We start from the raw sequence: 16550 nt of genomic DNA, 5'->3' as shown, positions 1-16550 counted from the left end.
TTGCCAAACATATAAAACTCACATAATAAATTAGAAATAAAATAAAATTTAAAAAATGATTCCATATATTCTTTTGGTGATGATATTCTGTAAAGTGATAAAAACAATATTAGCATAATGTGCTACTGACATCATAGCATCATTGAACTTAGACAGTAGATAATTGCCGCGATCGGATCTGTAAATATAATGTTTTTTTTTTTAAAAAAAAAAGGTTAATTTGACCTATAAATTTAGTTGTAGACAGTATTTGAGAGAAGATATCAAAGTTTAAAATTTGACGAAAGGTGTTTAATTTTTGTTTAAACGTATAATTTAAGAAATATGGCGAAAGAGTTAAGAAACTGATATGGGAAAACGAAGCGTTACAAAATAGTTTGTACCGACTAAAAATTACTAATGTTTGGAGCAAGTGAAGCTTCCTACTTCCATGGCAGCATTGAAACTGATAAAAGGCAGATCGAGGATCAAGAGGGAGAGAAAGAAAGAGAGAGAGAGAGGGAGTTGGAGAGACATACACACGGAAAACAGTTCTAAGTAAAAGCTCCTCTCTTTATCCTTTCTTTCAAGTTTCAACACCAAAAGATTCCGTCTTTCTACAATCTCTGCCGCAATGTTTGCGTTGTGTGGAACCAATTTTACGGTAATCTTGAACCAACCCCTTTTGTATGCTCAAGCTTGCATAACATCCATTTCCTGGCCTTTTAAAAAAGAACTGTTCTTTGGGAAGAAAGTTTGATTATTTTGAAGTTTTCTTTGTTTCTTCCCTGCAGAACAATTCCTTTTCTGGGGTGTCGAGATGCTTGGCTCAGTCAAAACCACAGAGAATAGTTTTTGCTCCAGTGGTGGTGGCTGCCGCCAGATCAAACGCCAAACCCAGTGACCGAAATGCCAGCTTTATTGCCGGGACTGCTCTGAAAGAGACGGTGGAGATTGCTCCGGCTGTAAAGGAGCCCAAATCCACCGTCATTGGTGGAGTTGGGGATCTCTACTGCGAGGAAAATGTCAATGAGGAGCATACCATCACCCCCTCGGCCTTCTCTGTTGCTAGGTAAGAGTATGTAGTCTTTTTTTTTTTTTTTTTTAATGCTTCGATGATTAGTCTTTGATCACAAATGTTTTGTTGTTATGTCCAATTTTTGTTAGTAAACAACTGTTCTTCATTTGCGTTATGACTGATTTGTTATTAGTACCACTTTTATCAAAGTACTATGTTGTTTATAAATGGATGACCTTTGAACCTTGCAACTAAATTTGATCTAGTACCTTGGAAAACTAATGACTTTCTCTGTCCTCAATTTCAAAGGTTCTGGTCAAAGTGGTTAGATTTTCTGCAAGTTATCCAACATTAAACAAATAAATGTTTTCTGCCTCAACACTAAACAGTAATGATTGTTTCTTTTTCTTTTTCTGCTGCAGTGGATATTCATTGTTGCGTGATCCACGCTACAATAAAGGTCTTGCTTTCAATGAGAAAGAAAGGGATGCACACTATTTATGCGGTCTTCTTCCTCCCGTGGTTGTTGATCAGGAGCTTCAGGTTATTTGAACTTGTCACTTCTCTCTTAGATCGTACCCTTGCCTATGTTCTTTAGAACTTTTTCTATCTCTCCAGGTAAAAAATGTTATGCACAATCTCCGGCAGTATGAAGTACCATTGCAGAAGTACATGGCCATTACTGATCTCCAGGTGGTGGCAATGTTAAGTTTTATCTCCAAATATATCACTTTATAATATTTAATATGTGGTAATAATTTGTGGTTTTTAAGTATGAGGAATATACTTTTACATTTTGCAAATGATTCTTATAACAGTTCCATTATTACAAGTCCCTACTTCCCATTTGCTACTCTCGAGTGTATAAATATTTATTGGTATTAATTGTTTTCAGGAGAGGAATGAAAATCTATTTTACAAGGTTGTTATCGACAATGTTGAGGAGCTGCTTCCTATCATCTATACTCCAACTGTGGGTGAAGCATGCCAAAAGTATGGAAGCATCTTTAGGCACCCTCAGGGTCTTTTCATTAGCTTGAAAGACAAGTACGTACTACGTATCTTGCAAATTAGCAGTACATAGTTTTTTTTTTTTTTTTTTTTTTTTAATAATTATGTCGAACCTGACTGCTAATGGTGGGAGTATTTTGCAGGGGAAGGGTTCTTGAGGTACTGAAGAACTGGCCTGAGAAGAAGGTTCAGGTTATTGTTGTGACCGATGGGGAAAGAATTTTGGGCCTTGGTGACCTCGGTTGCCAGGTATGTTGTATATGAGCTTATTTGTTTCTTGAATCTAATAATTACTCCAACTATCTTCTACTATGTGTTATTTTAAAGACTCAAATGATAAGATTCTTATAGTTACATCCATTTACCCTAGGGAATGGGGATACCTGTCGGGAAACTCTCATTGTATACTGCTCTTGGTGGTGTTCATCCTTCAGCTGTAAGTTTCTCTAAGACAAACATTTATGTCATATTCTTTCCTTCTCTTACAAACACTTAAAGTTACTTTCTTTTCTAGATTGTTAATATGTACTTTTTCTTGTTGAGATAAAAGCAGTAAACCTGTAGATTCATTCATTTATTTGCCTGCATTTTTTAGTGTTTGCCTGTAACCATTGATGTCGGAACCAACAATGAGAAGTTGTTGAAAGATGAATTTTATATTGGGCTCAGGCAAAGGAGAGCAACTGGACAGGTTAACAGTCTGAACTTTTATGTCCTTATTCTCGTTTTACTCAAAGTTTCGAAAAGTTTGTCTTTCTTCCACATACTTGGACTAGATGTTTATCTTTTGTGAATGCAGGAATATGCTGAACTTCTTGATGAATTCATGACTGCTGTCAAACAAATTTATGGGGAGAAAGTGCTCGTTCAGGTATTTTGGTTTACTAATTGTTGTAATAAATGTGAATATATTCCATATTATTTGTACTAACTTTTGCTTCCTTTACGTAGTTCGAAGATTTTGCAAACCATAATGCATTTGATCTACTCGATAAGTACAGCCCTAGTCACCTTGTTTTCAATGATGATATACAGGTAACCCGAGGTGTTCTTTTAGTGAGAGGTTAGGTATAGTTTTGACTTACTAGTATCGATGTGTTATAACCCGTCATTCTTGATTCTGTTTCAGGGAACTGCATCTGTCGTCCTTGCAGGGCTATTGGCTGCACTTAAGAAACTCGGGGGAACCTTAGCCGAACAAACATTCTTGTTCCTTGGTGCCGGAGAGGTTTTTCTATCGCCTCTTTTACATGTTCTCTTCTTCTTTGATTTAATACTGTTTTTGTCGTGTTAATAATCCAGGCTGGCACTGGCATAGCAGAACTTATAGCTCTTGAAATGTCAAAACAGGTAGAAACCTAAGTACGTTTTGGATTTTTTAAAAAAAAACAACCTTGAAATTATGAATAAATATAATGTCTTTATGTTTGGCTTGTTACTTGTAGACTGGAGCTCCACTAGATGAAACGAGGAAGAAAATTTGGTTGGTGGACTCCAAGGTAGTTCATTTCTTGGTATAAATTTTTGGGTTTCTATTCAAATTAATTGTCTTCCATGAAGCTGAATCCTATTCATCGATGTTCTAGGGATTGATTGTTAGGTCTCGGATGGAGATACTTCAGCAGTTTAAAAGGCCTTGGGCCCATGAACATGAACCTGTAAAGGACCTAGTAAATGCGGTTAATGTTAGTTCGAGAGTCCTTTCCCCTATAACCTCTTTCTCGACACATGGTATCATTATTCTAATTAGGTTTACTTCTCTAGGTTATCAAGCCAACGGTCTTGATTGGATCTTCTGGAGTTGGAAGAACATTTACAAAAGAAGTTGTTGGAGCAATGGCATCGATCAACGAGGTTTATTCTTGTATTCATTTTTAAAAAATAATTCCCGGTTGAGTAAATTACTAAATTTCCAATTTTACAATTGGTCTGCTTTGCAGCAACCCGTTATTTTCGCCCTCTCAAACCCAACATCACAGTCAGAGTGTACTGCAGAAGAGGCTTATACCTGGAGTGAGGTTGCATTTTTATTAGGATCTTCTTTTTCGATTTTTGTTACATAGTGTTATTACGGAGTATGTTTTTCTTTCAGGGTCGAGCAATTTTTGCCAGTGGTAGCCCATTCCCGCCATTTGAATACAAGGGAACGGTCTTTGTGTCTGGACAGGTAACAAATGAAACGATATTCTTTCCATTATTAATGATTACACAGATCTTGGACTAAATTTCGTTGCTTTATCATCATGTAGTCAAATAATGCGTATATTTTCCCTGGATTTGGTTTGGGCCTGATAATTTCTGGTGCAATTCGTGTCCATGATGATATGCTTCTTGCTGCTTGTAAGTTTCTGATGTTTACTAGGAACGAACTTGTCTTAATCTACTAACGCCTCTTTTGTCGCTTTAAACAGCTGAAGCTCTAGCTGCAGAGGTTACGTGGGAGGACTTTGAGAAAGGGCTCATGTACCCACCGTTTTCCAACATAAGAAAGATTTCTGCCCGAATTGCTGCCAAAGTAGCAGCCAAAGCATACGAACTTGGTACTACCCTTTATCTTTTTAAAATGATATCTCCCCGACTCCCCTTGCTAGATTCATGCCAATATGTGTGTAATTGAATGTGGTTTATTTGTTTTTATCGAAGGCTTGGCTACTCATCGACCACAGCCAGAAAACCTGGAAGCGTTTGCTGAGAGCTGCATGTACAGCCCCTCTTATCATAGCTATCGCTGATTTGAAGGAAGATTTGTCAAGCCTTTTTGGCGTCTATTTAGTCAAAATGGTGTCTTTTTTGTTTGAGGAAATTTTTTTGAATGTTCAATCCTTATTGGCAACACAAACCACAAGGAGGAGGATCAGTAAGACTGCAAAATGTTCAATGATTTGACACTATCAAATTCAACTAAAGTTTCTCAAGAACATAGGTTTTGTAAACCTCATTTGTTGTAAATATTCTCCGAAATGTCATGTCAATCAAATAACCTTTGTGTTCTTATCTGCCATTGGAATGAAATTTCATCTTTCTTGAAAAACATTCTTTTTAGCAGGTTTGGTACATTTTGGAATTCTTGATTCCTTTCTTGAGTTCTGTATGATGATTTGGAATCATAGTTTTCTTTTTTGAGAATTATCATTACAAATTCATGTAAAGACCCTAGCTGTTCATCAAGATGGAGAACACTATATACAATATTGCCCTTTTCACAGACCCTAAGCTACATTAGAGCAGAGGTAATTACACCAGAACAAGAAAGGATAACAGGGAAAAGTGAATATGAGACCTACCAGGTACACTTAAACTGCTTTGAGTGGAGAAGCTTCACCCTTGACAATTTCTGAGCTGCTATGAACTGGGGTGCTGGCATGAAATGCCGACTGTCTTGATGGTTCTCCGGTCAGCTTAAGAGAAAGCGGGGAGGGTTCTATTTGGCAAGAAATGCTTTCGCCTAGGCTCAGCTGGGACATTCCCACTAGTTCATCTACGTTGACCAGTTCTTTAGGGACTACTGGTATAGGTTTCAGGATCTGATGGTGGGAGGTATCTCCTCCTGTATCTTCATCCAGAGGAACAGCGTTTGATGACCATAATGGAAATGAAATGGGGATGTAAGTCGGGATGAATGTGGGGAACACCCGAGGAGCTTCCAATGAGGGTGTCACGTTTTCTTCTGTGTTTTCGACAGGCTCACTTGGGGTGGTTTCCATCGATTCAAATCCTGGCTTGAGAGAGAGCTGTAAAGAAGGTAACGAATGTGCACGATCAGTTTCCACCGCCTCTGTCTCTGCCTCTGCCTCTGCCTCGTCAGTTTCTAACGCTCGAGGGGGGAGCATAAACTGTTCTTCTGGAAATGGTCGGGATTCTGTAGCCTGTACAGACATCATTAAAAACCAGGACAAAATCATCAAACAAAACTGATTCCTTACACAACAGAAAACGGGACAACATATTTGGTGTTAAGGAGAGGCAGACTCCAATCTTTGACATATATGACAACTACAAAGACCTTATTTTGAGAAGACTAACCATATCCGCAACCATGTCAAAGAGGCTAGACCTTCTCTTTCTCCTGGTAACGTTACTCTGGCGGATAAAATACTTTTGGGCATGGCTTGCTACCTGAGTGGGCGTTCTTGAAGTTACATAGTTCCTTGATATACCCCGCCAATCCCCTTTGCCCAGCTTCTGCAGACCAAGTAGGAAAAGCCGGTGCTCTTCCTCTGTCCACGGAACACCTGCAAATAAAACCATACATCCACAAGTAATTACCCCGAGCTCTCCAACCAGTGGTTTAAGGTAACATGTTCATTGAATCTTTTGTGTTTGATGCTTTTACTATACACTGTTTATAACAAGCCAAGGTTGTCAATGGCTAAAAACAGAACCCTCGAGATCAACTACAAGCTCCTTAAACTACTCTCCACTTGCACTAAACACTCAGGCCGACAGGATTGTGGAGGCGGCCCATTATGTGGAAGAACCAGTGTCTGGTGCCCAGAAAAAGCCACCCCAAAAGAAGGTGAAACTCCCACACGGCAACTGTGAGGGCTCGATCCTTCATTTTTGTCCATAATTTGACACTATAAACCAACCGAGCCACCCGTGCTATTCATTTACCATATTTTGACCTAAATGTGTTGTGTGTAGGAATGAGAAGAAGAAGAAATGAACAGCCTGTACTTACCTAATACAGTAACAGAATGAACCCATCTATGATCAATTGCAAAATCAAGAATACATACACAGTCAAGTAAATGACAGTAGCCAACATAGAAGCAGCAAGAACTGAAGCTAAGAAACGCCAAGACCACCTTAAATTATAGAGATGAAAATAGAACATCCAATTGTTTGCAGAAATCAGATTTAATGGGAAGTCTGCAATGATATGATACGAAGAAACTACCCGATAGGATAGGGAAAATCACTAGAGAAGTAAAGACTAAAAAACCTTTCTTTCTTTCAGCTCGACGATTGGTGGAACAAGAAGCGTGGGTTGGATCATCGGAGGCATACCCGTCGGACAAGTGCACCGGTTCACGGAAAGCATCCGAGGACGGCGAGCCCGGGTTGGGAGACGCGGCGGCGGACGAGGACGAATGGTAGAGGGCGGAGAGGTTCCCCATGCTAGCACTCTTCTTCATGATCGACCCCCCATCCGTAAGTCTCACCCCGAAGAGCTTCACTCCTACGCCGCCGCCGCCGCCAGCGGCGGCGCCACCCCTCGCCGGGCACGTCCTTGAGTTGTGACCGTTGTTGCTGCAATGAGAGCAGCGTCGAGGCATCGACCCAGATATCCAAATCAGCCGATTTTCAAGAAAAGATTCCTACTTTCGTAGTTACAAGTTACAACCTACGACGGGTGGTATTATCGGATAGTATATGTGTGGACAAATTTGTTTGCGTAGGTCGCTTTGCCGGGGAAGTGGGGGTGGACTGCGGAGTTTGTGGAGGGGAAAAGACTAAAGACTATTGAGAAATTGCAAGCAAGGTGCATATTGAATTCGGATAAATGTAAAGATATGTGCAGTGTGCAGTAGGAGAACAGTGAATTTGGATATAGATTTCCAGATTGAGGTCTGCATTTTTATTTTTAGCATAATTACGAGAATTCGGAGAACAAGGTTGTCTTGTTTGTTGGATTCGCCCATCCACCTCAATTCACTGTTCTCGCCCTAATCAGATAGCTCCTGCTTTTTTGTTTGTCGGCCTTTTGTAATTTGCCGCTGTCTCTTTCTTCACTTTCACACTATTTCCCATTCCCTATATATATATTATCAATTTTGTTTTTATGACGGAAAATACTTGTAGCCATAAGCCCATAACTCAAGTAAAAAGGTAAATTATATTAACAAGGTTTTATGTGATGAGTTTAAATGCTTGAGATGGTGTTTTGGTAATAGTAAAAATTAAATTTGTGATTTTTTAACATGATAATTTTGTTCCATTTTCTTGGCTCTTTTTTTGGGGGCTAAAAAATGTATTTTTATTTGTTTGTGTGTATTGGTTCATAGTGTATAAATATAACAATAGATAATTATTAATTGTATGGAGACTATAGTATTTGAGTATGATTGATAATCCAATATTATAAATCATTTGTCTAATATCTTAAGAAGGGTCAAGAACTTATTCGTTTAATTCATCAAAGATAAAGATAAACAATGACCGGACACGCTTTGCATCATCTAAGGAAAAAATGTATAATACACGAATATTGTGTGTAGGGATAAACTTACAACATTATAATCATGCAGTGTCAGCTCAACGTTAACGGTGTATAAATAGTGAGATTTGCACATTCTCCATACATGTAATCATTATCAAATATAATAAAACTATCTCAAAATACTAACTATACTAGAATATGCTTAGGCTTTAAGCATCATTATTGAGTACATATTTTATTTTTCATTTACTCTTCGGACCCTTAGATTCTCAAGCTTAAATATCTTTGATACCAGATTAGAGAATAGTTTGCATTGATTGAATGAATTGATTGTTACACAGAGATACAATAGACTTAGATGACTAGCATAACTATCCCTATACATTACCTAGCAGTTACTGACTAAATCAAAGTCTAACTAAACTAATATAATGTTACACTTTAATAATAATAACACGGAGTACGAAGTATTATTAAATAATACTACTCTCATCGTAGGTCCAAAACCTAACAAACTGAGTCTTGTTATATCTATTTTTAAAATTATCTTAGTGTGACAATAATAAATAAGCTTTGAACCTTACACCTCCCACTTAAGGGAACAACCCAATACCAGTGGACTACAAATCACTTGATTATTCCGACTATATTTAATTTATCGTGGGGTTTATATAATGAGACTTAAAATAAATATAAATTTATAATGTCAATACCTTAATTTAGTTTTGAGTTATTATACAAAAATGAGAATTTATCTATAATTACTCAAAGATTTCCCTGGTCATTAAAAAATATATATAAATTTATAATTTAAGGGAAGAAAAAAGGGAAATCTATGGCTGCTGCTTTACTTATGAGGGCATCTCTTCATCGTCGTCGTTATCCGCTGCTTAAACTATCTGCTCGCTTTTCCCAGCCGTAAACTGTAAAAAGTCGTCTCAGTCTCATATTTAATACTACACCTGCATATATATACGTATACAGACGATATATGTATATCTCGTGAATTTCGTCTTTTCCGACTTGAGGTTTCATTTGTGTTTTCTGCTCTGAATCTCAAAGTATTTGAAATTTTCGATTGCTTTCGCGGTGTTGATCTAGCTAAAGCTCCGATTTCGCTTCCAGATTTGTCGAGGGTTTGCTCGTTGATGCAGTGCAGATGTTCGTGTAGGGAAGGGAAGTGGTGAGGTGAAAGATTGGGATTGCAAGTTGAATAGAAGGTAAATTTGATGGTTTTCTCTCTCCTAGGGTATTAGTGTGTGCTTTGTGGGAAACTTTGGTGGATTAGTGTATAGCTAGGGCTGGCGGTGGTGATGGATTCTTATAGGCCATTCCAGCCCCCGTCGCAACCCGCGTTTGCTCCTCCCCCACCGCCGAATCAGAATCCTCTGCAACCTCCCCCGCCAGCATCCACCGCAGGGCAGCCGCGAGGGAATCAGCCATCTCAGAATTGGGGATACGGTAATTATCAACATGCACCGCCGCATTTTAGCGGCCCTCTTCCGCCGAGGAATCATGTTCCGCTGCCGCCACCCCAGTCTCATCAGTATCCGCCACCCCCGCCTCCGCCGGATTCTTCGTACCCTCCTCCACCACCGCCACCGCAAGCTGCTCCCCCAGCTCCAGTGTATTATCCTTCTTCTCAATACTCGCAATACAACCAACACCAGCATTTACAACCGCCACCCCCACCTCCTCCACCTTCTTCTCCTCCCCCAAATTCAGCAATTCCTCCTCCTCCGCCACCTTCTTCACCCCCACCACCCCCTTCATCAGCCCCCCCAGCGCATCCAAGTAATGAAAGCAGGCCTGCCGCTGAGAAAGCAGCTCCCAAGGATGGAAGGGATTCTGGGTGGCGAGAATCAGGGCATGGGAATCACGGGATACCCTCTAAGCAGAAACCTCCTGTTCCTCCCATGCCAGTGAAGAAACCGAATGCTCCTTCTGGAAGAGTTGAGACAGAGGAAGAGAGGAGGTTGCGGAAGAAGAGAGAGTATGAGAAACAAAGGCATGAAGAGAAACATAGGCATCATTTAAAAGAATCCCAGAACAAGGTGCTGCAGAAGACCCAAATGTTAACTTCTGGAGTGAAGGGTCATGGTTCCATTAGTGCATCACACATGGCCGACAGGAGAACTGCTCCTTTGTTAAGTGGGGAGAGAACTGAAAATCGGTTGAAGAAGCCAACAACATTTCTTTGCAAGCTGAAGTGAGTATGTTGATATGTTAAATTTCAGATATTTCATTTCAATGTTGCTTGGTGTTTTAAATGCAAGCCAGTCTTAGCACATCATCATAATTTGTCTCCTGGAGATTGTTCTGTTGCCATATTAATATACTTTAAGCATATGAATATAACTGTTCTCTAGCAAATAATTAGGCTTGGGTTCGGACAATCAATTTTATCTTTCCTCTGATGCTCAGTTACTAATTCATGTTCTGTTGAAGGAACTATTGTATCTTTCATTCCAATCTTATGTTCATACTTCAATTAGTGTTAAATACTTTCTGTGGTAGCACTGGTGACTGATCTGGAATTGAGGTAAATCAGAAAAAAAGAAAGAATGATAGAGTAGCATGTTTGACATGTGTGCTAAACGGTTTGAAACTTGTTTTTGAATAGGCATCTGAATACTATTAACTGCTCTCATTATTTGTTGTTGATGGTGCCTAACACAATCTGTATTTTTGTCTGCAGGTTCCGAAATGAATTGCCAGATCCAACAGCACAGCCAAAGCTTATGTCTTTAAGAAGAGACAAAGATAGGTAAGCAATTTTTGGTGTCTCTTCATACTGCAGGTTTGCTTGTGTTCTTTAGATATGGGATATTGCCTCTATTGGACATTGTATGCTACAATATTTTCATCTATCTGTCCATATTTTTGTCTTGACTCGTATCTATAGTGCTGTGAGGTATCTGAAAATACTACTATGCTTATACTCTGCATTTTCATCCTAGTGTGGATCTTAGTGATGTGATCTTTAGTTGTCTTCTCCCTGAATGCTTTAGCTTTTCATAACTACAGGCTGTAGTTGCATTCTTTTCATCTGCTCTTTTAGGTAAGAAATTTATGTTTGCAGATTTACCAAATACACGATCACTTCATTAGAGAAAATGCACAAGCCTCAACTATATGTTGAACCAGATCTCGGAATCCCTCTTGACCTGCTTGATCTCAGTGTATATAAGTATGTTTCTTCTCCTTCATACTTCTCAAACAGCTTGTTTTTGAAGTAAAATAAATCTAATTTCCACTAATTGCTATTTTGGTAGCCCCCCCAAGGGTGAAAGGACTCCCCTGGATCTCGAGGATGAGGCCTTGTTGCGTGATGATGATCCTGTAACCCCTATCAAGAAAGATGGCATTAAAAGGAAAGAGAGGCCAACTGACAAGGGTGTTTCTTGGCTAGTCAAAACACAATATATATCTTCTCTAAGCTTGGATTCAACAAAACAGGTTTCTGCAAATTCTGCTGTTATTGGGCAGTTCTCCATAAATAGTGCCAAAACTTTTACTTATTTGGTTTTCAATGCTATATGTAGTCTCTGACTGAAAAGCAAGCGAAGGAATTACGAGAAAATAAAGGAGGCCACAACATTTTAGAGAACCTTAATAACAGGTTGCTTCCAATAATTTTGTTTTCTGTGTCAATATGGCAAAAGAGATAAACAGACCTTAACATTTTTTTTTTAACCAAATACCCACTATATGTTTTCAGGGATAGACAAATACAAGAAATTAAGGCTTCTTTTGAGGCATGCAAGTCACGACCTGTTCATGCAACCAATCCAAGATTGCAGCCTCTTAAAGTTTTACCCCTTTTCCCAGACTTTGATCGGTAAGTTTCCTTTGTTCTATTAAAATTTGTATTTGCTTGCCTCTACTGCCCTTTAGTAAGTCTCATTCTATTATGCAATCATGTTAGGTTTACTGAGAGATAGATAGATTGACAAGTTAAAACATAAGGAGCAATTAATTATCAGCTGCGTTAAAACAGTTTGCATTGAACATTAGAACTTAGAAATGCATTACCCCCACACCCCCCCCTCCCCCCCACATACACACTAAGGAAAACATAGAACTCTTATATCAAGATTGTAGAGTTCTGATTTTGTTTTGACTGTAACTTGTATCTGAAAAGTTTCGCTTGTTAGTATAGTTTCTTTGGAGCTTTCATGGGTGTAGAAGATTGACCCACATCTCATTCATTTGTGTATTGAGAACCACCATACTTTTTAAATTTTTTGTCATTGATTTTATTGTAATAAAAATTAATTTCCCCTTGTCCAGGTACAAAGACCAGTTCGTGGTTGCTACATTTGATAGTGCTCCTACTGCTGATGCAGAAAACTATAGCAAGTTAGACAAGGCTATTCGAGATAAACATGAATCTCGGGTAATATGCTACTGGTGCTGTATGCGTTTGTCCTTATTTCAGCAAAGCAAGGAAAAAAAAATCTTTTTTCCTTTTGCAAAAAAAGAAGTTGCCGCTTTACCAAAATTTGGATATGACGGCTTCCATATTGGGCACATTTAGAGTATCTTGTATGCTTTGAGGCTAGACACATTTGGCTTCCTTACTGGAAGAACCACTTGTTTTGCTTCAGCATTTGGCTATTCTTCATATGCTTGTATGTGTAGAATGTATGTAACATATAGCCCCATTAGTTAATGGGGGTGCTGTCCTCTTTCTTGTACCTTATAGAGTCCATATCTCTTCATTCTCTGCAGGCAATTATGAAAAGCTATGTCGTTAGAAATTCAGATGCTGCTAAATCTGATAAATTTCTGGCATATATGGTCCCTTCACCCAATGAGGTAGACTGCACTGTATATTTGCTATGTTTGCTTACCTTATATTTTCTGTTATTCACTCATAAACTTATATTTGACTAACAAACTTACTTTTATTTGACAGCTGGAGAAGGATATGTTTGATGAAAATGAGGATATCTCGTATGCATGGGTTCGCGAGTATCACTGGGATGTATGTAGTGCTCAGAGTGTTAACTTCAAGTTAATTTCTAACTTCTCTGAAATATGTTTTTTCAATGTATCAACAGGTACGTGGTGATGACACAGATGATCTAACCACATTCCTTGTGGCCAGTGGCAAATCAGATGCACGCTACATGGTAAATTCTTTTATTTATAGGATCTATAGGCTCTTCCGCTATCAAATCCAGTACTAATTTTGTTGTGCAATACAGCCTGTTCCAACAAAACTCTCATTGAGAAAAAAGAGGGCCAGAGAAGGAAAATCAAACGAAGAAGTAGAACAGTTTCCCATACCTGCAAGAGTGACAGTAAGGAATAGACAAACAGTAGATGTCATTGAATTGAAAGATGAAGGGGTATTATGCTTGTAAAATTCATTTGGCCTCATCCTTTGCCCCCCTCCCCGATAAGGGTAATTATAATTTGATCTCATCTCGCTTTCCTGGCTATTGCAGGGTTATTCAAGTTTCAAGGGGAGTGGTTCAGATTCTAAGAGATCAAGAATGAGCTTAGAAGATGGTTTACATTCAGAGAAGGGTATGCATGACACGGATGAAGACCAATCTAGCGGCGGTGAATACGAGTTATCTGATTGATTGCAAAAAATTTTCAAGTACAATAGGGTAATAAGAAAGTTGAAAGTAGAGTAGATTCTCAAGTACAAGAGATTACTGACAAGAGTTTTTCTTTGTAACTAGTAAAAATTTTGTTTTTTGAAAGTTTCAACATTTTATTAGATGATTCTCATTTGTTGCCAGCCTTGTGTGTTGTCATTTGCTTTAACAGTTTAACTTCTTTTAGCCCCATTGCCTTCCTTAGCAGTTGTGTAGTGTGTGGTCTGCAACCATTCTCTATACAAGCAGAAAAGCTTAAATGTTGTTTTACACAGGAAAAAAAATGGCCATATAAGCTTAAAAAGTAGGCTTCACATATTTCATTATTGTAAGAAGAAACTTGTTCTTGCAAATTTTCAAAAAATGGATTTCATGAGTAGCATAGAATGCAAAATTAGCACCATATTCTGGTTTGAGTCATGGCAGCACAGAAAGCATTTGATCATCTCTTCCACACTATTGCAGAACTTCATTCATCAGAAGAAACCTCATCCAATCTGTCAAGAAACCCTTTCTGCAGAGCCATCTTCTGTGTAGTGGGTGGATTGAAGCACATTGCATGTGTGGATGCTGCTTCAAACTTGGTCCATAGTTCTCTCTTCAAGGTGTTCTCACCTGGATGTTTTCCGATTTTGATACAGCTCTCAGGTTCTTTCATCATGGGAGTGCTTTCGACGAGTTCATATTTGCTACCAAGTTCTGTCATTCAGAGAGGAAGAATTTAAAATGTTTATAAATAAAGTTAAAAGGTGCATATTGCTTGCAAGTTTTCTTCAGGTATGTAACATACCTTGAGTACTACTTCTCTTTGGTAAGAAGTTTTTCTGATTAGGATTTGGAGCAGTTTCAGGAATCAAGCACTGTCCGGCTGCATCTTCAGGCGGCTCCAATAGAACGCATGTTTTGGGGGGTGACCATTTTGGTGATTCGTCTGCCACCTTCCATCTGTTATCAAACTGATTGCCTAGTTTAATCCCAAAGAGTTCCGGATACTTCACATTAAGCTGTTCTGAAGATTGACTGGTGGATGATTCTGAATCCTGAGATTCACTTGAAAACTGCAGTACACTAGGATATGGAGTTAACTTATGAACCTTAAGATTGCCCTTATAATGATATTCTGACACAGGTTCAAGCACTACACATGACTTGGGTGGTGAAACTTTCAAGCACGGGGTCATGAGTATGGAGTTCTGTCTACACAAAACTTTCTCAGGGGAAACAAGCTTGCTATCTAGAGTGCCCTCCGGCTTCTTCATGGCAATATCAGAAACTTCCTTTGGAATGGCTGTTACTGCAATACTCCCAAGCTTCTGGTCATTCACATTTCCTGTAACATCAAGGTGATATAAAGGCTGACCAGTTCTTTTAGATGTAGTCTCTGGTTTTGCACTATCAAGCAGATTGTCACCCATTACATCAAAAACCGATGGCAGCTGAGGAATTTGGTCAGGTTTAATCTTCTCAACTATTGATTTAGAAGACTCCCTGAACTTGGATAAAAGACCCTTAGATTGGGGCAAAGGAGTGAGGAGAAAAAGTTGCCTGTCACATCCAGAAGTGCAGTCTGCAGGCCAAGACACCAGGGGTGATGAACAAACCAGAGAATCCCATTTACACTGTTCAGGGCTGTCAACAACATTTCTCATATCCTCTTTAACAGCAGGGACTAGGACTACCTTACTTTCCAGTGGCTGTTCCACTGTATTTTCAGGCCTTGTGGATGTATCAGAAAGAGCTTTCTGAAATGTAGAAACCCATGGCTGCAAATTTTGAATACACTATATAAAGAGCCCATGCCAAAACAAGTAACTATGATGCATTAAAATTTAGATGAATAAATTTAAGAACCAACCTTCAAAGACACTTGCATTTCAGACAGGAAATCTGCAAAAGATTTGATTTCCTTAATTTCCTTCTTGCTAGTTAGTGCTTGCACAACAAGTTCATCAATCTGGATTAATTAAGAAATGCCTGTCACTGACTCACAGGAAACATAATCTTGTGTTTCTAATTTTCCATGTCTAAACATATAATCACAATTGCAAAGTAAATAAAGTGATTCCTTCTAGACAAATTCACCAGAACATAGCAAATGACTAAAGTTAAACCGTCATGATTGAAAATTAGGGATTTTGATTAAAAATGAAATGAAACCTAGAACATTATGATAGATTATATGAAGCAGAATCAAAGCGCCTAAATTTAAAACCTCAACACCAAAATCAGGAACCCTTGCTGTGCATCTCAAGCGAATCGAACTCAAAATCTAAGTTCAGTCCCACTGACCGACTATGATGAGAGTGAGATATACTCATATACCTGGTGAACGAGAGAGGAGAGGTCGGAGTGAACAAGAAGGAGACGGTCAAGCGAGCTATCGCCGGGGACGGCTTTTTCTTGTTCTTTCTTTCCCGGCAGCTTCTTCTTGGTTTTGGTCGACCTGGACAAATGTCTAACGCCATTGTTGGAGTTCGGAATGCTTCGTAACGGCATTCTATTTGATCTCGGCCTCGCCGTCGATTTGCTGTCGTCGACGTTCTTCAGCATCGTCTATCTCTCTATCTATCTTTCCCTCACCGGTGACCGTTACTCGATTTGAATTCTGGCGTGACTTAAACTTCTGGAATTATCCTTTTCTTAAATACTCCATCCCAGCATAATAAATATTATTTTTTTTCCTAAAAAAATTAAAACACCATAATTAATACATTAATTGAATAATATATTTTAAATATTGTTTACTATCAAAATTTATTGTTTC

The 16550-nt window shown here is 38.7% G+C and overlaps 4 protein-coding genes across 6 annotated transcripts; 2 read left to right on the top strand and 2 right to left on the bottom strand.

Moving 5' to 3' along the window:
- The first annotated feature begins 415 nt into the window (after nucleotides 1-415).
- LOC109188283 (NADP-dependent malic enzyme) lies at nucleotides 416-5039 on the top strand. 2 transcript variants are annotated; one of them, XM_019338893.1, is made up of 21 exons: nucleotides 416-643; nucleotides 774-845; nucleotides 876-1051; nucleotides 1420-1540; nucleotides 1616-1690; nucleotides 1893-2044; nucleotides 2152-2257; nucleotides 2379-2444; nucleotides 2604-2699; nucleotides 2808-2879; nucleotides 2960-3043; nucleotides 3138-3236; nucleotides 3311-3358; nucleotides 3454-3507; nucleotides 3595-3693; nucleotides 3773-3862; nucleotides 3949-4026; nucleotides 4101-4175; nucleotides 4258-4348; nucleotides 4420-4548; nucleotides 4652-5039. In XM_019338893.1, the coding sequence occupies exons 1-21, from the start codon at nucleotides 614-616 to the stop codon at nucleotides 4738-4740; spliced, it is 1902 nt and encodes a 633-aa protein (XP_019194438.1). In that variant the 5' UTR covers nucleotides 416-613; the 3' UTR covers nucleotides 4741-5039. The 2 variants fall into 2 exon arrangements, with proteins under 2 accessions (XP_019194438.1, XP_019194437.1); XM_019338892.1 differs by having other exon boundaries at nucleotides 774-1051.
- Nucleotides 5040-5147: 108 nt separating this feature from the next.
- Nucleotides 5148-7723, bottom strand: LOC109188284 (transcription factor MYB1R1). Of its 2 annotated transcripts, XM_019338895.1 has the most exons (4): nucleotides 6954-7723; nucleotides 6032-6240; nucleotides 5287-5874; nucleotides 5148-5253 (listed from the first exon to the last, which is right to left on the bottom strand). In XM_019338895.1, exons 1-3 carry the CDS (start codon nucleotides 7285-7287, stop codon nucleotides 5302-5304), a joined length of 1116 nt encoding a protein of 371 aa, XP_019194440.1. In that variant the 5' UTR covers nucleotides 7288-7723; the 3' UTR covers nucleotides 5148-5253; nucleotides 5287-5301. The 2 variants fall into 2 exon arrangements, with proteins under 2 accessions (XP_019194440.1, XP_019194439.1); XM_019338894.1 differs by having other exon boundaries at nucleotides 5148-5874.
- Nucleotides 7724-9011: 1288 nt separating this feature from the next.
- LOC109188280 (protein PAF1 homolog) lies at nucleotides 9012-13963 on the top strand. Its single transcript, XM_019338888.1, has 12 exons — nucleotides 9012-10380; nucleotides 10870-10938; nucleotides 11254-11361; nucleotides 11447-11630; nucleotides 11717-11793; nucleotides 11893-12012; nucleotides 12465-12570; nucleotides 12906-12992; nucleotides 13093-13161; nucleotides 13238-13309; nucleotides 13385-13528; nucleotides 13628-13963. Exons 1-12 carry the CDS (start codon nucleotides 9485-9487, stop codon nucleotides 13766-13768), a joined length of 2073 nt encoding a protein of 690 aa, XP_019194433.1. The 5' UTR covers nucleotides 9012-9484; the 3' UTR covers nucleotides 13769-13963.
- A 115-nt stretch (nucleotides 13964-14078) lies between these two features.
- On the bottom strand, nucleotides 14079-16413 carry LOC109188281. The gene is made up of 4 exons (XM_019338889.1): nucleotides 16109-16413; nucleotides 15642-15740; nucleotides 14577-15549; nucleotides 14079-14485 (listed from the first exon to the last, which is right to left on the bottom strand). Exons 1-4 carry the CDS (start codon nucleotides 16334-16336, stop codon nucleotides 14256-14258), a joined length of 1530 nt encoding a protein of 509 aa, XP_019194434.1. The 5' UTR covers nucleotides 16337-16413; the 3' UTR covers nucleotides 14079-14255.
- Nucleotides 16414-16550: the final 137 nt, after the last annotated feature.

The sequence above is a fragment of the Ipomoea nil genome, unplaced genomic scaffold, assembly GCF_001879475.1.
Source record: "Ipomoea nil cultivar Tokyo-kokei standard unplaced genomic scaffold, Asagao_1.1 scaffold1421, whole genome shotgun sequence".
NCBI lineage: Eukaryota > Viridiplantae > Streptophyta > Magnoliopsida > Solanales > Convolvulaceae > Ipomoea > Ipomoea nil.
The sequence above is the reverse complement of the archived record's forward strand: the minus strand, read 5'-3'. Positions and strand labels throughout refer to the sequence as shown.